General features: G+C 42.7%; 2 protein-coding genes across 5 annotated transcripts in view; one reads left to right on the top strand and one right to left on the bottom strand.

Annotated features, from left to right (window-relative positions):
* The window catches only part of KCNQ5 (potassium voltage-gated channel subfamily Q member 5), a 255,071-nt gene that overhangs the window by 33,771 nt on the left and 202,213 nt on the right, over positions 1-19,087 (bottom strand). For all 4 annotated transcript variants that reach the window (XM_083607215.1, XM_083607218.1, XM_083607216.1 and 1 more), the window contains 2 exons: positions 2,951-3,126; positions 787-912 (listed from right to left, as the gene is read on the bottom strand). In XM_083607215.1, the coding sequence (XP_083463341.1) occupies positions 787-912; positions 2,951-3,126 (302 nt within the window). The remainder of the gene's footprint in view (positions 1-786; positions 913-2,950; positions 3,127-19,087) is intronic.
* Positions 13,223-14,097, top strand: LOC310759775 (mpv17-like protein 2). Its single transcript, XM_083607480.1, has one exon. It carries the CDS (start codon positions 13,438-13,440, stop codon positions 14,002-14,004), a length of 567 nt encoding a protein of 188 aa, XP_083463606.1. The 5' UTR covers positions 13,223-13,437; the 3' UTR covers positions 14,005-14,097.

Below are 19,087 nucleotides of genomic sequence, written 5' to 3'. Positions count from 1 at the left end.
AAATTAATCAAATGTGGTTAAGTGATGAGTGTCTTTTTATTATAATACAGCTGCTCTAATTAGTGAAATCTGAAATCTTAATTAACCATACCAAAGGGACACTTATCATTTTTATCCACAGATCATTCTGTCATGTGGGACTAATATGCTTCAAAGCTTCAAATACCAACACAATTCAGCTGCTGCCAATATGACTTAAGGCCTTCTTCTCTGATTATGAACTGGTTTGCATATCACGCTAAGCCAAACCATGGCTTAGACTGCAGGCATAGGCAAACGCCAGCCCTCCAGATCTTTGGGACTACAATTCCCATCATCCCTAGCTAACAGGACCAGTGGTCTGGGATCATGGGAACTGTAGTCCCAAACATCTGGAGGGCCGGAGTTTGCCTATGCTTGGCTTAGAGATAAATCATAGGCTCCAGGAAAGGAGCTCCCTGCCCCTTTGCTCCTTCCTGGTCATTCTGCTTCTGTGCTGCACTGAGCTAAGTCACAGCTGGCCTAAGCATGCTATCTGAACCTGACTTACAAAGTAATAATGAGCGGTAATCAAGATTTGTCCTATGGTTTACAGCTCATGTTTGTTTGGGGGAGTTAAATCACAAGCCCTGGACTGGATGATACACCAAGCCAAACCATGACTGCATAGCCGCAGAATGACAGGGCAAGAGCACAGTGGCCAGAATCTCCTTTCCACGAGCCTGCATGGGAGCACTTTCATGCTAGGTCATGGTTTTTAAATATTGCATAGTCTAAATCATGTAGTTCAGTTGATTCTGTACTTACTGTGCCCCACCACAGAGCATCTGCATATGTAGAAAATTGAGCATTTGTATCTTTTTCAACCAGGTAGACGAGGAAAGATGAAAAAATCAATACTAAAAATCCTATGTACCAGGCGGTGATTAATTCCTATAGGATAAAAAAAAGAGTATTAAAAACAAGTATTTTGACAACCTATCTGTACCAATACCATTTATTGGAATATTTGTACTTGCATATTCTGTAGTTACTTTATTAGTTACATACAAAAAAATTCCTTGTACGCAAATTCTCCTTATACATTACAATGTATAATACTGTTTCAGGGCCAAGATGCAATTTGCTTCTTGAGATAAGCCTAAGAGGTTGGATGTGCTTGGCAGACCTCCATGTCATCACAAACTTTTTAAAAGTTCTCCTCCATCTCAAGATGCTTGCTATGCAACTTGGCTTTGCTGTTCAAGAAACAAGGGACCAAAGGCCCTCTGGAGAAGCAGAATGGGTTGCATGGTTCTTTGGATTATGACTACGTAACAGTGATTAACAGAGCAGAGATACTGAAGTCTTAAAAGTAAAATGTTTCAGCTTCCTCTGCTCCAGTGTCAAAGGGGGCTGTAGCCAAGATGGCAACGTTCAGAGGTGTGGCATCTGCTGTAGGTAAGTGATTTGAAGTATTATATTCTAGGACAAGGGCATGGGGTGTTGTTTATATATCCATATGTTTTCTCTAATGTTTTTGGATCAGATGGTATCTCTAATTGCAACAGCGGACAAGTCAATGCTGCCATGTTTTTTTCCAGTAGTTTTTAATTACCTGGAGATTCATGTGGAAGGTGATTCATAAATTAAGAAAATGGTAATAATAAATGAGAAAAGCTTATGTCACAGGTTTGTTAGGTGCCATAAAACTCTGTGTAGTTTTTGCTGCAACATACTGACACCACTATTACTGTGGAAATTGATAAATCAGAGAGGCTGTGATAAGCTGAACTGTTCCTTTTTTCTCATTGATTGGGAACACTTTGCATAGGTCAGCTATTCACACATACCAGGGTAGTGAATGTTTTCTGGCAAGGAAGTCAGATTAATATCTCTCCAGCCCTTATTGCTTACTTATATTTGACTTGTATCTTTGAGTGTTAGTTGTGCATCCATTTTGTTAGCCATACTGATGTATCACAGTTTTATATTTGCAATCCCAATCAAAATGTTGCCAGGCCAAATTTGAAAGGTAGGCAGGCCTTCTCACCTGTCAGTTATCTGTTGTCAATATGAATACGGGGACCTCAAAGTGTAACATGGACTGTTAGAAAGCCCTTTTGCAAGCAGCCCCATGTTGCTCTTAAGCCTGTCAAAAACTGAAAGTCAAAGAGCACCCCAGGGTTAGGGTTTTCAGAGGTTTAGAGAGCATTGCTGGGCTGTTTGAAAGACCTCTTGCAAGTATTCCTGTGCTGTTCTTTAGACCCCACCCCCCAGTATAGTTTAAAGAGCCATGGATTGTTTAGTTAGCCAAAGGCCTGTGGGAAGAGGAATGCTTTTGCCTGGTGCCTAAAGATACGTAATGAAGGCACCAGGTGTGCATCCTTGGGGATAGCATTCCACAAGAGGGTGGCTACCACAGAAAAGGCTCGCTCTCATGTTGTTACCCTCTGGACCTCTTGTGGAGGAGGCACATGAAGAAGGGCCTCAGATTATGATTGCAGGGTCAGAACCAGCACTTTGTATTGGGCCCAGAAATTAGTTGGCAGCCAGTGCAGTCGGGCCAGAATTGGTGTAATATGCTCAGTCCTCCTTGCCCTGGTGAGCAACATGTTCCAGCATGGGAATGGAAGCACACAGCCAAAATGAGCAGGGCTACTTTGGCGCTGTGGGCCAATTCCTAGCAGGGCAACTTGGCGCAGCCATTGTAGAATGGAACCCCCACCCATCAGCTGACATCAGCCTCCATCAGTGGCACCAGTTCATTAGCAGGTGGTTTTTGAGAAATGGCGTCACAGGTTATATCTGACCCCATGGTGAGGTGAAGGGTCCCTAACCGAGATATACACACAAATGTGAATGGTCGATGCAGAACAAAAACCACTGCTACAGGATTCTGTATTTCCTTTTCTTTCTTTTTTTAGCATGAAATACATGCATGAATGACTGACAAAATTCAGAGAAGTGAAGGATATGAACAGGCCCTTACCTTGCTATGTGCATAAACCACTGAACCTAACAATTTCCAGGTTCCTCCTCTTCGGTCCATGCGCACCATGCGAAGGATCTGTAGGAAACGAAGACTTCTCAGTGCTGATGTTGCAAAAATGTTACCCTGAGTTTTTGCAGAAACAACTGCTATTGAAGCGATGAGAACAATGATGTCTGAAAGAAATACATTACAAAATACATTAATTTACGCATATGGACCAGTAATAGCTTGATAGCATATTGTCATATGCTGGGTGAATTGGATGGCTTTGTATGTTAAGAATATTCTTTAACAGTCTTTATGCTGAAAGAAAGTGAATTGTAACAACAACATCCCTATAAATGCAAAAAATACAATACTATAAAATGTTGCATTGACCAGTGCTAAGTTCTATCAAAAGAAATGCCCCTTTACTCAATTTACAAAAATACACACTTTACAAGAATACATACCAGTAATACACAATCATCTAACCCAAGTTCTTAGACAGCCTCCAGTTATTTCAGGCATGTGCTCTACCGTCCTCATCTAATTTGTGTGTGCCAATTTCATGGGACCAAACTTTTAACTGAAAAGGATCTAATATAAGTATCTCTCACTAAAAGTTCTATGTAGCTCACATACCTAGTATTGGGAACATTAAGGGAGTTTTCAACAATGCTTAATTTTTTGTTCTGATCTATGGGTTGGTTGGTTTTTAACTTGCAAACGTGTATGTATGTATGTTTTATTTATTTATTTATTTATAAGTTACCCTTCACCCAAATGTGCCAGGACAGAAGATTCATTTACCTTAAAAACCATAATTAGCAATATTTGAAATGAGAGTAAATAATAGATTGCCCAGTAAACACCACCACCATCAGGAATAAAGTAAAGCACACTCCATCCACAATGTACTTTACCCCACTCCATTGGTTGAAACAGGTACATCTTCACTAATCGGCACAATAATGTTGAAGCTGGGCACACCTCGAAGGGGACATAATTCCATAAGTGTGGTGCCAGAGCAGAGAAGGCCCTCCCATGTACCCCCATGCTTTGAACCTCACTCAGCAATGGGATCACAAATGGGGCCTCCCCTGCAAATCTCAATACACAGGCAGGTTGGTATTGGTGGAAGCATCCATGAATCGCAAAATAATTGGCAACCAGTCAAATTGTAATAATTTGAAGAGTAGCTATTTAATTGGAAGAGCCCACCCTTTTCTGCTCCTGTTAATAGATGGAATTGTTAGCAACACATTTGCCCCCTTTGGCTACCCCTTCACTGAGAATAATCGGGAGCAGTGATAATAACTGAAAATGCACCACAGGGATGGAATCATCATGCTGATGCAATAAATTTATAGCAGCAGTTCTTGTATTAGATTAGCATTCTGCTGACATACTAGCTTTTCATTGGCAAAGCTTTTATGTAGGAAGGTACAATTCCTTTATCTGAAATTTGAAAGTCCAGGAAAGGGTGTATAGCACACTTTGCTTATATATTTGAATCATTTTACTTTCCATTAGATTAGCATCTATTCCAGTCTCAATCTAAACCCACTGACATGGGAGTGACAGCTTAATCTACTCAGAAATAAGTCCCACAATGCACAATAGGGTTTACTTCCTACTAAGTGTTTTAAGATTTGCCAGTGTCATATTGGGAAGCAAAATACTGTATTTATTGGGATAAACTAATGTTTACAATGCAGCATGTGAGCTTTTGAGTTCACAGTATTCTATTTCAGACTAGATGAACTGCCACATGACTATTTGTTGATACTAATAAATTTAATATTTTACTGACGTTATGAATTTGTTATAATGGACCAGTGGAGCTATCTGATTTAATATATGTCCATGGAGCTTACTTCCATGGAGCTTACTTCCCTGTTCTAGCCACATTTCAAATCATTTGCACCTTTCCCCAAGCAAAGTGTTGATAATGAAAAAGCTACCTGTTTTGTTATCTTATAGGCAGGGCAATGGACCTGTTATTGCCATGTCCTGAGTTTCAGATGCTTTATTGTAGCTCCCTTATTGTAGCTGCTTGCCCTATTGTAGCTGCTCCCCCCCAAAAAAAAAATATCTATGGGACTATTTAATCATGTTCTTAATGAAGCCCTGAAATGGGAATGTTTTCTGAGGTAAGCTACCTTTCCCTGTGCCAATTCTGGAATTTCCCGCAAGATCCACTTATCCCAAGTGATTCCATAATTCAGAGGTTACCAAAGCAGGAGTCACATTGCTCTAATAACCTTCTCACTGTCATGGGAGATGGCAGCCAACTCTTGAAATACAACCCTCAGTACATCAAAGGTCTGAGATGGATGAGTGTTGAAAGCATTTTGCACCTTTCAGAAACTGGCGTTTAGATTAAATTTAGAGCTTTCGCATGTCCTGACACACTAAAAGTGGCTGGGGTTTTTTTTGGGGGGGGGGCAAAATTCAATGCTGTTTCTAGATAAAGATCAAATTCAATGGGAGCAGAGGTGGTAAAATTTGTTCCAAATAACCTTTCAATGCAGATAGTCATACACTGATGTGCTTGTAGATGAGGTTATTGTCCTCACGGAATAAATTCCACATGTGGAATAGAACCTCCCCTCCCTCTCCTCTCCCAGCAACCCCCCCCCCCCCAAAAGCTCTGAATGCCTGGGAGAACCACTAGGGCAGATATGGAAAGGGAAGGAGCAGGACACAAAATTCCATTGTGCAGTTGGAAGTCATTCCATGAGTCCAATGACTTCGTTATACACAACCCGTGATTTGTGTGCGTATGTAAAAAATTGACAAGCAAAATACAGATAGACTTTGAATTGTTTACGTTTCAGTTTCGTTGTCAATTGCACAGTTGTATTTACGATTTTCTTTTTTAATATAAAAAAAAGTTAAACAAGATTTTAAACCAGCATTAAACAGGCTTTTCATCCTTCTGGGCTCTGAATTTACCCCACAATTTTAACTACTATTTTTCACACAAACTACTGGAAAAGTCACAGTTAGTTTGAATGTTGTGTGTTGGCCTTTTCATAGCTTGAATTGCAGAGCTATCTCATTGTGTAGTGGGTTTGACTACTCTGAGCAGACCTAGGGATTGTAATTCAAAACCATTAGACTTTTAAGCCTTGTTCTGAGGGCAACATGTGTGTGGGGTGACTTTGCCCAGCAGCATGGGGCCCGGAAAGCAGTGTGTGTGTGTGTGTGTGTGTGTGTGTGTGTAATGCTGTATCTCTTTGCAACTCTTGTGAGATCTCGCAGAATGCTGGGCATCCTGCACGATTTTGGGAGGTGCAAGAGGAGCCGAGACCTTAAAAGGCCTCACCCATGAGGATTTGTGGCCATTTTGCCCTACAAGCTTCCCACCCACCTGCTCTTGGTGCTAGAGCCTCACTGAACTAACTACCCGGGTCACTGCTTTACAAGGCGAGAAAGAAGTTTTTTCCTTCCCAAATTGAGTTGGCCCTCAGTTGGAGTTTTTACAGCCTTTCCCTCAGTGACATAAAGCTTTGCTTACATTAGGTGCTGAGATAATTCTGTACTTTTGTGGGGCAAAAAGGGCATAGTAAAGGGGCTCCCAAAAGGGGCCTGAGGAAAGGTTTGACTAAGGCATGCTACCTGGCTGGAATTTTTCACCCTGACCACCCAGTGAGAACCTGGATGCCTGGCTTGCACCACACCTGGGTTCAACGCTGGGTGATCACCACGGATGGGATAAGGGTGGGGTGCCATGCTCTGCCATTCCACCAGCATGGGCTGACTGGAATGAGGCAACAATCCTTGCCTTACTGCCATGCCAACCCTGCTTACCTGCTGTAGTCATTAAAGTTTCAACCTGATTTCACCCATCACTGCTGCCCTGTTTCAGTTATTACACTGCTCTCATGGGTCACAGAACGCATCGTCTCTCTATACATATGTGTAAGAGAAGAAGGTTCATCATTTTATAAAACTTGTTAGTAGTCCTTCCAAAAGGATTCCATATGCCACCTTCATGTTATTCTTAAGGTATTTATGGATTGCACGTTACTAATTTTCAGACTAGCTATTTATTTTGTGCACAGATGGTACGCTTATGTTATTCCGGGCTTTTATAGATTTCTGCTTTCATACTGATTTTATTTATTGTCTACGGATATTTGCTTGCCTGATAATAGACATGTGTTGAAATGTGTTGGGAATTTTAGCCATCAGTTCTTTGTGGTTTCTGACTTAGAAGTGGCTATTTTTATTGCGGCTGCCCACTCCTTATTTGCTTTTGACATGATTTCTCAAATGTGTACTAAGGCCTGTAGTTGCTTTCCTTACATACTTCATGTGGCATCCAGGGAATTTGCATTCTACAAACACTACACTGCTGGCTTTGCAGGTGATCTTCTGTTTAATGTACTGAGGCTGGTTAGTCATTCTGTTTCTTAAGGAGCTGGTTGCCCTAGTATTACTTCAGTTCTTAGTTTGTGTAGGTCTGGAGCCGTATTCCCCAACCCGGTATTGTCCAGGTGTTTTGAACCATAACTCCCATATGCCCAAGCCAGCATGGTCAGGGATGATGGGAATTGTAATCCAACAACACCTACAAGCCTCTGTGTCTTAACTAATTTTCTCAGGAAGGGAGTCTGAGGAACTAAGGCAAATAGTAGCAAAGAGAGAGAAAATTCTAGGCTTTCCAAAAAGATAACCTGCCTAACCTTTTGGAGTTCTATGAGAGTGTCAACAAGGATATGGACAGGAGTATATGTTGTGTTCTTAAATTTTCAAAAGCTTTCAAAAGCTAAAAGCAGTCGTGAGATGAAGGAGCAGGTCCTCTTATTGATTGGTAACAGGTTAAAAACCAAAAAGCACATTTATCACAATGGAAGGATTTGCCACAAGAGCTCAGTATTGGGATCTCTGCTTCCTTAATTGCAGTTAAATGACCTGATTGGCAGAGGGGAGCAGTAATGAGGTGATAATGAGTTTGCTTATTGTTCAGGATGGTGAAAACAAAAGAAGATTGTGAGGGGCTCCAAAAGGAGCTTTCCAAAATAGGTGAATGGCCAATGTGATTCAGTGTAAGCAAGTGTAAAGTTATGCACACTGGAGCGAGACACCCTAACTTCATATATATGCTTATGGGGTCTGAACTGGGTGTTCCTTCATTTGCTTAAACCACCCACTTCAGACCTGAGGTAGTTTTCATTGAAGTTGCAAAAACATTTCAATCTGCAGATGATGTTTTTGTGCGTGATCTGGAGGAATTCCATTTTAAATGAATGTGAGCATCAGTGGGTTGATTGTAAAGATCTGTGACTATCTTGTTTTTTATGTGACAAGAAGAACATCCCATATGATTTGTAATGATTCTATTAAGTGCACATTTGATGGTGGGATGGATGGTTAGTATCATTCTTAAATTGTTCCAAACTTTTGTTGCTCGTGGTCCAGATGACAAAGGATGTCATAAATGCATCGCCAACAAATGAGCAGCTTGTTGGTGGGCTCCTTAACTATGACTTGTTCAGGCTTCTCAAAAATAAATTGACATAAAATGGAGCCATGCAGATGCCCAGGAGCAAACTTAACTAAGTCATCCTTAAAGAGCCCACCAACAAGCTGCTAATATGGTGGTGATACATTGGTGACATCTTTGTATTGGTGAACAGAATCGGTAGCAAACGAATGCTAGAACTTACTTAAGGAGTTATTTTCAACTAAGTTACACTCAGAGTAGGCCCAATGAAAACAATGTACTTGTTAGTCATGTCCATGAATTCTAATGAGCCTCCTCTAAATCTACTGCACAGAACCAAAGAAAAATATTAACTCTGTCCCGCCATCAAAGTTACATGCAACAACACCACTGAAAATTAATATAGCCCTTTCCTGGATGATAGTCTTGTCATCAAGCAAAACAAAGTAACCACAAACAATTCATGCAAACTACTGTCCTTCCATTTGCACAAACAAAGTATGTCAAAACAGTGTTCAGATTCCTATATCCTGCCCAACATTTACTTTTAGATGTTTACATTTACTTTTACATGTTTTACATGTAGCACTTTTCTGTTTTTTAAAAACATTTTTTTATTAAAGATTTCTTGGTTTACAAAAGTATGTGCAATGTCTCTTCTTTCTACAGATCAGTTTCATTTGTTGAGACATTAGTGTTACATTAGGAAGAATAGGGGGGAAGAGGTGGAGGGAGCCATGGTGAGTGGGGTGGAGTTGGATGGCGATGTTTCTATTTTACTTAATGTATGTTTGGGGTTTTGTGTCAGCATCGTTTGTGCAGGTTCTCATTGCTGTTCGCTTGTTTTCCTTTGGTGGTGAGGCAGGTTGGGGTTGGCCTAGGGTGTGGTTGTTCGTTTGTGATTGGCTGTGGTGAACTTTGTTTTCGTGTGTGAGTGGGGTGGGTGGGTGTTTTTGGATCAGGTTAGCCATATTGATTTGTATGCTGTTGGTGGATTCTTGTTGCTGTCTTGTTGGGCTGTGTATGTAATAAAGGGGAGCCATTTTTCTCTGTTAAAGAAACTGGATTTACCTGCTTAAAGCCAGACAAGTTATGATTAATCATCACCTACTAGTAAAAAGTAATTGGCAAGGTATCTTCAGGAAATTCTCTGAATAAATGGCTCTGTCTTGATTTTTGCAGATGTTATCATTTTAGCCAAAAAGTCTCTTGAGTTCTCAAGAACATATACAATACTCTCTGGATGGAAATCCTGTTAATTATCAACATGGGAAATATTAATTACCCAGCCTCTTCAGTTTTACAATTTTGTTTCAAGTTGCAAGACAACTTAGTGTTTTATGATATGAGAAACTAAAGTGGCTTAGATTTCATAATAATCCTGAGTAACAACTTGGACTGGGATGTGAAAATTGATTTGAGCTATTGCTGTGCAATACAATAATAGTGTTCTCTGGTAGCAAAAATTCGGGGGGGGGGGGAAGGGTGCTACATTTGAATTACCTACTCAGTGGGAATTTTTGGAATGCATCTCTTAGCACTCAATGCACTTCAAACTACCTTTAATAACGTGGAAGAAAGCAATTTCAAGAGGCCATTACCCCAAATATTATTGCTTTTTGGTCTGTCCCCCCCAAATGGGGACAGCTATTCACCTTGGTTTGTAAGTCATCATAGTTCTACTCAGAGTAAATCCATGCCCATTAATTCCAATGCCTCTACCCCTGAGTATGATTCACAACCCTTTGTGTTAAAAGGAAAACGTAGACCACTTGTTAAACTGAATTGGCTGAAATAAATAATCCAGGATAGAAAGAAGCTTGTAGGAGTCCACAAAATTGCCATGTATGCTGGTAAGCGGATGGTCTTTTCCCTCCCGACAGCAGCCTCACACAACTCATGGGATGCTATTACAAAGCCCTCAAATTTTTATAACCAAACTTGCTTCAAAATAGGGGTGGAGAACATTTTTTCACCTCATTTCCCTCTGGGCAACCTTCTCGAGACCATGTGCCAGTGGTGGGCAGGGCCAGAGGCAAAAGTATAATATAGTTTTGTGTAGTACAATTCCACACACACGGACTGCCCTGTCCACTATCTAGACAAGCAAGAGGCATGTTCAGAGTTCAAGGACATATTCCAGCCGGACAAAAACACTTGAGGTGTGAAGCAGGGCTAATGAGGGATGTGGCCTGGGGCCAGATAGAGAGGTCTGGGGGCCACATTCAGCACCCAGGCCTGAGATTCCACACCTCTGCTTTAAAAGATAACAAGTCCCCATCCTGCCAGATGGAATTCAAAGGCTTGCAAAGAGACATATTTATGGGAAGGCAAACTGGAGTGGCTCAGCAAATCTGAGGCAGTAGCAATGAGCATGCCCAGACACTGTGAAGACTGGGAACATTTTGGAAGCTGAGTTCCAGCCAGCTCCCTCTTTCACTTTCCGTTGCTGAGTTCAACTGCTGCCCCTTTGGCTCATGCACACAGGCAAATCCAGGAAAATCCAGCCTGTGGTACTTACTGACAACAAGCTTAGACACTTCTGCTCAGAAGTAAATCCCACCGAGCGCAAAACAACAACAACAAAACCAAAAAAAAACTTTCCCCCAGGTAGATGGATCTACTGGGTGTTCAGGAGAAGATGGGTGAGTTATTGGGGCTGCCCTACCACTTAAAATATCCCCTTAAAGCAAGTTCCCCTAAAGTCAACCTCAGTCCTGCAGTTGCAAGGAGGCAGCCTGACAAAGTAAGGCAAATCTTCCTCGCCCCACTCCCTCAGGCTTTCCCCTCACCTGTCCTGACAGAGAGAAAAAAGGACAGGAGATAATATTCTCCCCAGCTTAAGCACTGTCTTAAACACCTCCGAGTGTGCATATACAACAACAACAACAATCTTTATTACGGTCCAGAGACCCAACAAAACATTACAAATCAATACAGAGTTCATACAGCCTACCTCCAGGTGCATATGCGGATGTTAGTGACTCAAAGGATTGCATATTCCTATGCTGTAGCAAGCTGGCCCAACAAAATACTTAACTGCCTCAGTTGTATCTCTTATTCTGATATTAAAATAGTGAAATATATGCTTATACCAACCAAACACTACATGCATTTTCAGGTACATATTTACAGAAATACACACAGGATGATGTCCAACAAAGCCATACCCAGATTCATGAGTATCAATGGACCTACTCTAAGGTATTTTAAGTTATGTGGAATATGAAACATCCACATATAGGTCATTTCCCACCTGCATTGCTGCAGCATGTTACATAGAACTGGGTGGGAAACCATTTTCTGCCTGAGGGATGCATACCTTTGTGGCCACATCCCAATGCAGGGCACAGCCAGAAGCAAACATAGGCGTGTCAGGAGACAAAGAGTAGTTAGAATAATGGATGTTATTCTTACCTGTGTATAACAGACTAAATCCTAGATTTGTCTGCCAGGCCCCGCCCTTGCTCTTTAATTCTTGAAAGCTCTAGCTAGCAAAGGAATTCTGTAGCCCATCTATCAACGTTGGCTCTTCTATTTTCCAAACGCCTTCCAAGCCCAGTTCACTTTGCTGCACGTGGCAGGACAGAATTTCAAACAAATACATGCTCTCCCAAGCCCACATTCCCAGCATGTTCACACTCCTGTCTCAGCTACGTCTATGCTGGCTTGGTCATGCCCACAGAATGGAAGATGGCCGGGTTCCCAAGAACATGCTCTACAGTGAGCTGGCGTCAGGTACCAGGCCTGTTGGCAGACCAACTCTGTGCTATAAGAGGTCTGCAAATGTGACATGAAGGCTGGCAACACCAACCTTGCCACGTGGGAATCCCTTGCGGACAACTGCGGTGCCTGGAGACAGACAGGTTGCATATTCATAGCAGGGACCAGAGGCAAAAGGACTGCTGGGAGGAGCACAGAGAGAAGAAACGCCATGGTGCCTCTGCAGAAGCACAATTGTACGCCTTCATCTGCCCCAGCTGCAACAAAACTTGTCTCTTCCGCATCGGTCTCTGCAGCCACAGCAGACGCTTCCAACAGCTTGACCTCACCCCCAAAGGTGCACTCTTCCATTGCCCCCCCCCGGATGCCAAATGTTATTTTCTTTAAAAGTGTAAATGGCTCTGCTTATTTTGCATTTTACTGTATATACGTCCGAATCCTCCTCCAGAACTGAAAGTGAGAGCCACTCCTTTATGAGGGTAAGATCACCTAAGGCCCACTGGGCTACTTCTCTTCTTTTTGGGATGTGGAGGTGGGTAGAGAGGGGTTACACAACCACAAATGATTGTACAAAGAAGAAGCAGCAGCCCAGTGGTCAGGGAAAAGAGTGAAAACATTTTTTCACCTGAAATAGCCAGGAAGTTCTGAAAACCTTTCCTAGCTATTTTCCAACTTATTGTAGTTGTTTTTAATGGGATGCTATTATATCGAATTTGGATCTCTAAAAACTTTGCTATAATTTGCTTTGTATAGGTCTTCATAATGAAAGCTGAAGGCTATTTTGTTTGTTTGTGATTGTAAGTTGTTTTGCATGCTTTCTTTAGTGGAAAAGCAACTACTTTATAGGTGTCCTGTTTAGGGTCATCAATCAAGGGCCCAATTAAGATAAAGTGCATTTACGTTCTCTTGAAATAAAAAGGATGTAAGCAAAGTAAAAGTTTCTTTTCTTTGGACTGCTCATCTTAAGTGATGTAAGAAACAGCTATATTTACATGTACCTGTTCAGTTGATGCAATTTATTTTTCTGCTACGTGTGTGCTGTGCAAGATGCTGAAGATCAGCCATGACATCATAATAAAGCACAAAAGTAAAATTCTTCACTAGAATACTATGATGTATTTCCTGTGACTCATCATACATGCCTGCTGTAACATCATTCTTCCTCAGGTCCTCACAATGAAATAATCCTCCTAAAAGCACAATGCAACCATCCCTGAAAAAGAATACCTTCAGTCTGGGAAAGGAAGGCTGAAAGTTCAGAAAAATGCTCTCAACATAGTTACCGGATCTGCATGCATTTGTTTCAGAGGAGAAAGAGGGGAAGATGCGGGCCCGTATTATACAACAGCTAGCCGCAATGGCCCGCTTCTATGCACCATTGTTTGGAGGGCGGAATCTTATCATTACCAATACAGTGAGTAGCGGTTTATTGCTGGGAATTGCAGATCTAGTCCAGCAGTCTTTGGAACGAAGGCAAAATCCCAAACACAAGTGGGATGTTGAACGTGCATCTCACATGTTTATAACGGGATGCACCATGGGACCGCCCCTACATTACTGGTACACCTTGGTAGACAAACTAACCCCGAGAAAAGGACTTGGACACATCAAAGTTGTCATCATCAAGGTAACAATAGATCAGCTTTTTGCTCCATTTTTCGGGTGCTGGTATTTCATGACAATGGGACTACTTCAAGGTCACACTGTAGCAGCCAGCTGGAAGGAATTTAAGGAGAAATTCCCGGAGTATTTCTTAGCAGAACTCACTGTGTGGCCAGCAGCTCAGATGGTCAATTTCCTATTTCTTGCCCCTCGCTATCGAGTGCTATTTGTGAATGTAGTGACCTTGGGGTGGAACATATATCTTTCATATCTCAAACACAGAAGTTGAGGACTGCAAGGAACTGGAAGCAGAAAAGTGAAGCACAAGTATGCTTCTCTGGACTGAATGTGTTGGCTCAAAATACAAACAGATTTGATGCTGCCCCCCCTTGGAATTTTATTGTTACAGTCTGTGCTTTTTTCTTTTTTTAGATAAAAAGGTATCAGTACTCACCATGAAATTGTTACAGTAAATGCCACACTTTTAACATGTGGGGGGAAGGCACTGCGTTCCCTGGAGTACCCCCAGAAAAAAAAGCACTGATTGCAGTCCTTTTCACAAAAAGCAAGGTAGAATAATGTTTCCCTATCCTAGATTCCCCATGTATATGTTTTTTAAATTAAACGTAATTCATTTATTTCATAAAAATTATATACTGATTGATTGTAAAAAGAAAACCCTTGAAGATGGTTTACAAACAGAATAAAACGATAAAATCATCAGTAAAACCCATTAGAAACAACTATTCAAAATACTGTACACAGACTAGGTTAAGAATCCAGTCCTAAACTGAACAAGGGGCTCCCTTGTATTCATTCATCTCAGAAAATTATATGCCTTTTTCCAGCTATTAGCAACTGCTCAAAGACATTTACCTTAATTGATCATTTTTAAAATGTACAAGCACAGGAGAGGTTAAAAACCAAGAATGCAAGTGGTTGTATTGAAAGTAGCCCTCAGGAGAATGTTCTATCAGCCCAAGGATTTCTCCTTGTGAGGGAATGTTCTTCCCCTCTCCTCTCCCATCACCCCCTAAATCTCTTCTGGAGGTTCTCCCAACCTTCCAGAGCAGATTTGGAGATTGCTTGTGGTGCATGCGAGAGAGGGAAGTCCCCTTGAGCTGGTGCTAATCCTTGTGCTAGTGCAACAATTTAGTTGGAACACCACCCAGTTATTATTTCTGAGTAAACACACAGTGTAAAGGACTTAAATAATTGGGGGGCGGGATTTGCCCCAGGAAATGTATACAGTTCAGAATTTTTCAGCCTAGACTGAGTCATAGGGCAAACATTTCAGATGTAAATGCCCCAGGAAACCGAAACAAAGTGCAATAGAGCTTTGTTCGAGGAAACAGAGGGCTTATCCACATTTACCTTTTGCACCACACTTTCCAGGCACAGGTCCTGCTTTAAAGCTCTGTGTTTGAGCTTTTTGTCGTTCCCCCCATCCCCAGTTTCCCCCCAAAAAACTCATGCTTTATTGCTCAATCGCAGCAATCGTCAATTTGGGTTACCCATGGATTGACATTTGCTCTGCTCTGATTGGGTGCCAAAGAGCAGGTTTTTGCAGGGAAAGTTCCAGAGCCAAAAAGAAAAAGGCGCCAGGACATATAGCTTTAAAGTGCAGTCCTTGTGTGGAAAGACAGGAGGAAAAGTAAATGTGGGTAAGCCCTAATTCAGGGGTCAGCAAGGTTTATCTTGCCTGGGCCGGATCGGTCCCACGGAGATCCTTCCATGGGCCGGACCACATGCGTGTGTGAGCACACCTGCTCGCGATTTTCTGCATCTGTGCAGACCCGGTTTTCGGCACCACAGAAGCGAGTCCCCACGCCGCGCAGCACGTGAGTGGGCAGCTCGGTTTGGGGGCGACTTGTGGGCCGGTCAAATGACCTCCACGGGCTGCTTCTGGCCCATGGGCCTTAGGTTGCTGACCCCTGCCCTAATTCATGTTTGCTCAGTTTATGTAGCTCAGTCTCCTCCTCTGGCTTGGGGACATACTACAAATTATTCTTTCCAGATTTGAACTAACAACACTGCAGTCCAAACCCCCTTTTTGCTGGACTGCACAGGGTTGGGTTGGGCAGAAATGTCTCTCTGATCACCCATGCTGACTCCCACCCAGAGAGAGATGCCAGCATCACTCAGCTAGTGTGGAGCTCCCCATTTTGCCTGCCGCATGTGCGGGTGAGAGTACCATTGGCAAGGTCCCCACTATCAATAGCCTATGGAAATCACTGAAATGGGTATTCAAGGGTCAGAGAGGGGCTGAGCCAGGCCAGTATCCACTGAATGCTGAGCTGGCCCTGCTGCTATCACATGACGGCATTGAGCCCAATTGCCAAAGCAAATCCACAGCAATTTGGCTGCCCACTACATTCAGCCCTGGTGGGAGCAGCATGGTAGTCCCATTACGCCTGGCCAGAGCCTGGATTGCACCCTTACTCTTGATTTAGGAATTCTTGGCTGGAAAAATAACAGCAGCATCTGAAACATTTGCACCCCTTTCACCCATAAGCACAGGGGCAGGGCTGGTCCGTACCCCTGGGCCGTGTGAGGAAGCAGATTTTGTGGTATAAATGGGGTAATTAAAATGGCCAATGATGTAGTTTATTGTTCTGTGCTTGCCACTGGGGAACAGAATTTTGAGTTTCTGACTCAAGCACCAAAACATCTTGGATCATCTCTGCCTCCAGCTGCTTATTTCTTCATGAACAGCCCCGTGTTGGTGAGAGCATCAGAGCTGCTTACATTCTTCTCTTGCCCACTTCCAATCTGTTTCAATTGTGCAACTGCACAGGAGATGGTCCTGGTGGATTGTTCTCAGAAGCTGAAGTTGCTGTTGTTGCTTTAATTAAATTTGGGAAGCATTAAAGGAATGGAATAAAGAATAATCGCTTGTCACAATTCAGGAAAGATAACGCATTTTTTTCAAAAACAAGAAACCCACAACATGACTCAACAATCAGTAAGAAGGAAGGAACAGAAGGCAGGGAATGAACAGCCTCAAGAACCTCACAGCTGGATCCTCCTACAGCAGGATGATTTCCCCAGCTTCATACTGACATGATTGGTACGCTGGCTGGTTCTCAAATGCCCTCTTGTCCTGAAGGTATGGCCCAGAACTGAATTAGTTCTGGTGAGGGCTTGCAGGTCTCCACAGATCAGAGGTAAAACACACACCTGAAGGATTAAAGAATAGCTTGCTAATAGCTTACAAAACAGATTAATGTGCAGTGATGCATGCCTTTAGCATAGGAGCAAGCAGAACTGCCATGCAGACTAATTTGCTAAACAGAATTACTGGCTTGGGTTGAAATTACTATACTCTGGTGGACTTATAAGGAATGCAGAAGAGAGAGTGTGGAAAAAAAGACCCTCTGAATGTACCCTCTGCAAGAAATCTGCAGACAGCAACAGCTTCTGTAGTAGTTTGCTGGTCAGCTGCTTGAGTCCACTATAAGGCACTGGTACATAGGGTTGGGGGGACCTGGAACCTGAGACTCTTACTAAAGAGCTTTACTACATAGCAGACTAAAGGTATGGTGTGTGTGTTGCACTAGCTGCGAAGATAGCATCACTCAGTGTGGGGCACTAGCATCACGACTGGTGCTGCTACCACTTAACAGTTGTAAACTCAGCCCCAGGAACAAACCTGCTGTGCCTCAACCTCTCAAGGGCATCCAGTGTCCTCCCCCCTTCAGTGGTGCTTTGTTGTTGTACTATCATATAAGCCACCTGTGTCCACATTGACCTCCCCACCTGTTTACTATAGCAGCTGACCTAGGAAATTTGCGCTTGGACACAAATGCAAGCAATTGAAAGGCATAATAATATTAGCAGCAAACGTGCCAGCTGTTTTAATATCAGGTGGTGCAAGTAGGGGATGATAGCAAGAAGTTGGAATGTGGTTAAAACGCCCATGTTAAAATAAAGCACCCAGCATCATAATCATAAGCTTTTAAGAAGAGTTCTCTCATGCCATTCTGCTATTATAAATGCATGAATGCTGCTGCTCAAACTTATAAATTCATCTATTGTGATCTGAAAAGGTAACAATTATCTAGTGAGGTATAAAGAAGGGAGGGCAGGGGGCGGAGAACCACCTTTCCCATATACACATAACCTCTAATGGAATTTTCTAATTAGCTACAACAGTTCTGTCAGCAGAGAGGACTTTAAATTCACACAATTATTTAAAAAAAGGGGGGATGCTACACTTGCTTAAACAAAGCCTGACACTCAAAACTGAACGTATCATGCTTTTAATTAGAAATTAATATTTCAATTAATTTAGCATCGGCATGAGCAAGGTAAAAGAGAGGCTCATTTGTAGCCTTGTCTGTGTCAGGCATGTTCATATTTAATCTATTTTGTTTATTACATCTGCATTCCCGCAGCTGCCTTCAAGAACAGCTAGGAATGGTTGTCCCTCATTTTGTCTGTTGAGGAAGGTTAGGCTGAGAGATACTGACCCCAAGAGCTTGCCGGGCAATATCAGTAGTAACTCAGCCAGCCAGCCCTTCTCGTCCTGCACCTCTTTTTCCACAGCAGGCGCCCAGGGAAGTAGAAAGATCAATTAGCAGTTCCCCTTGCAAGTTCTCAGGCACCTCCATTTTCTCGTCCTCTTTGCCATCTTCCACAGCTGGTTTCCAAGGGTCAATCAGGAGTAGCTTCTTGGGGCGCTTTCTTCTTCCACCACTTGCACCCCAAGAGTAAAATATATTTTAATCAGCAGCCCCTCTTCAGCTTCAGCCAGCTTGGTATCTTTTTCTTCCACCGCTGGCTCTTGGCATGGAGTCACGCTTTGTTCTCCCTGGAGACTTCTCTCCCACACTTTCAGCTGCTGCATCTGCTGCTCATGGTCACCTCGCATTTGCTCCCATTGTTGCCTTTGGTGCTCATGCATCAGCTTCAACTGCTCAAGGACTGCTGTTATTCCTTCCTCCATTTTTGACTTCTAGGCCTTCTCTCCAGGAAACACAGATTCCACTTCTGACACCAGTGTTACAAAAGCCCGGCGCTTGTCCCTCTCTCTGCCAAGCCGTGGCAAAGGTGCATGGGATCTCAGGCACGCACACGGGGTCTTGTGTCCCTTTTGAGAGTAGAAGACACGGTGGAGACTGTTGTGCTTTAAGAAATAGGGTTTATTCACCTACTTACACCCTCTGTCTGCTTGGAGGGGATTCAGATCTTACAGCATGGCCCAAAGCTTTGCAGGCAGTCTTTCCTTCACCCTCACCAAGATGGATCTTCCCTTCTTCTCAGAAGCCAGAGCCCACCCCCAAAGAAGTTACCCTGGCAACCTTCCAAATATCCAGTCTCTGGTCACACCTGGGGCAAGTTGTTGAAGAAGACCCTCAATGGCTATTGTA

This window comes from Podarcis filfolensis (genome assembly GCF_964270895.1).
Source record: "Podarcis filfolensis genome assembly, chromosome: 3".
Classification (NCBI taxonomy): Eukaryota; Metazoa; Chordata; class Lepidosauria; order Squamata; family Lacertidae; genus Podarcis; species Podarcis filfolensis.
Note: the sequence above shows the minus strand (reverse complement) of the source record. Positions and strands in the feature narration are given on the sequence as shown.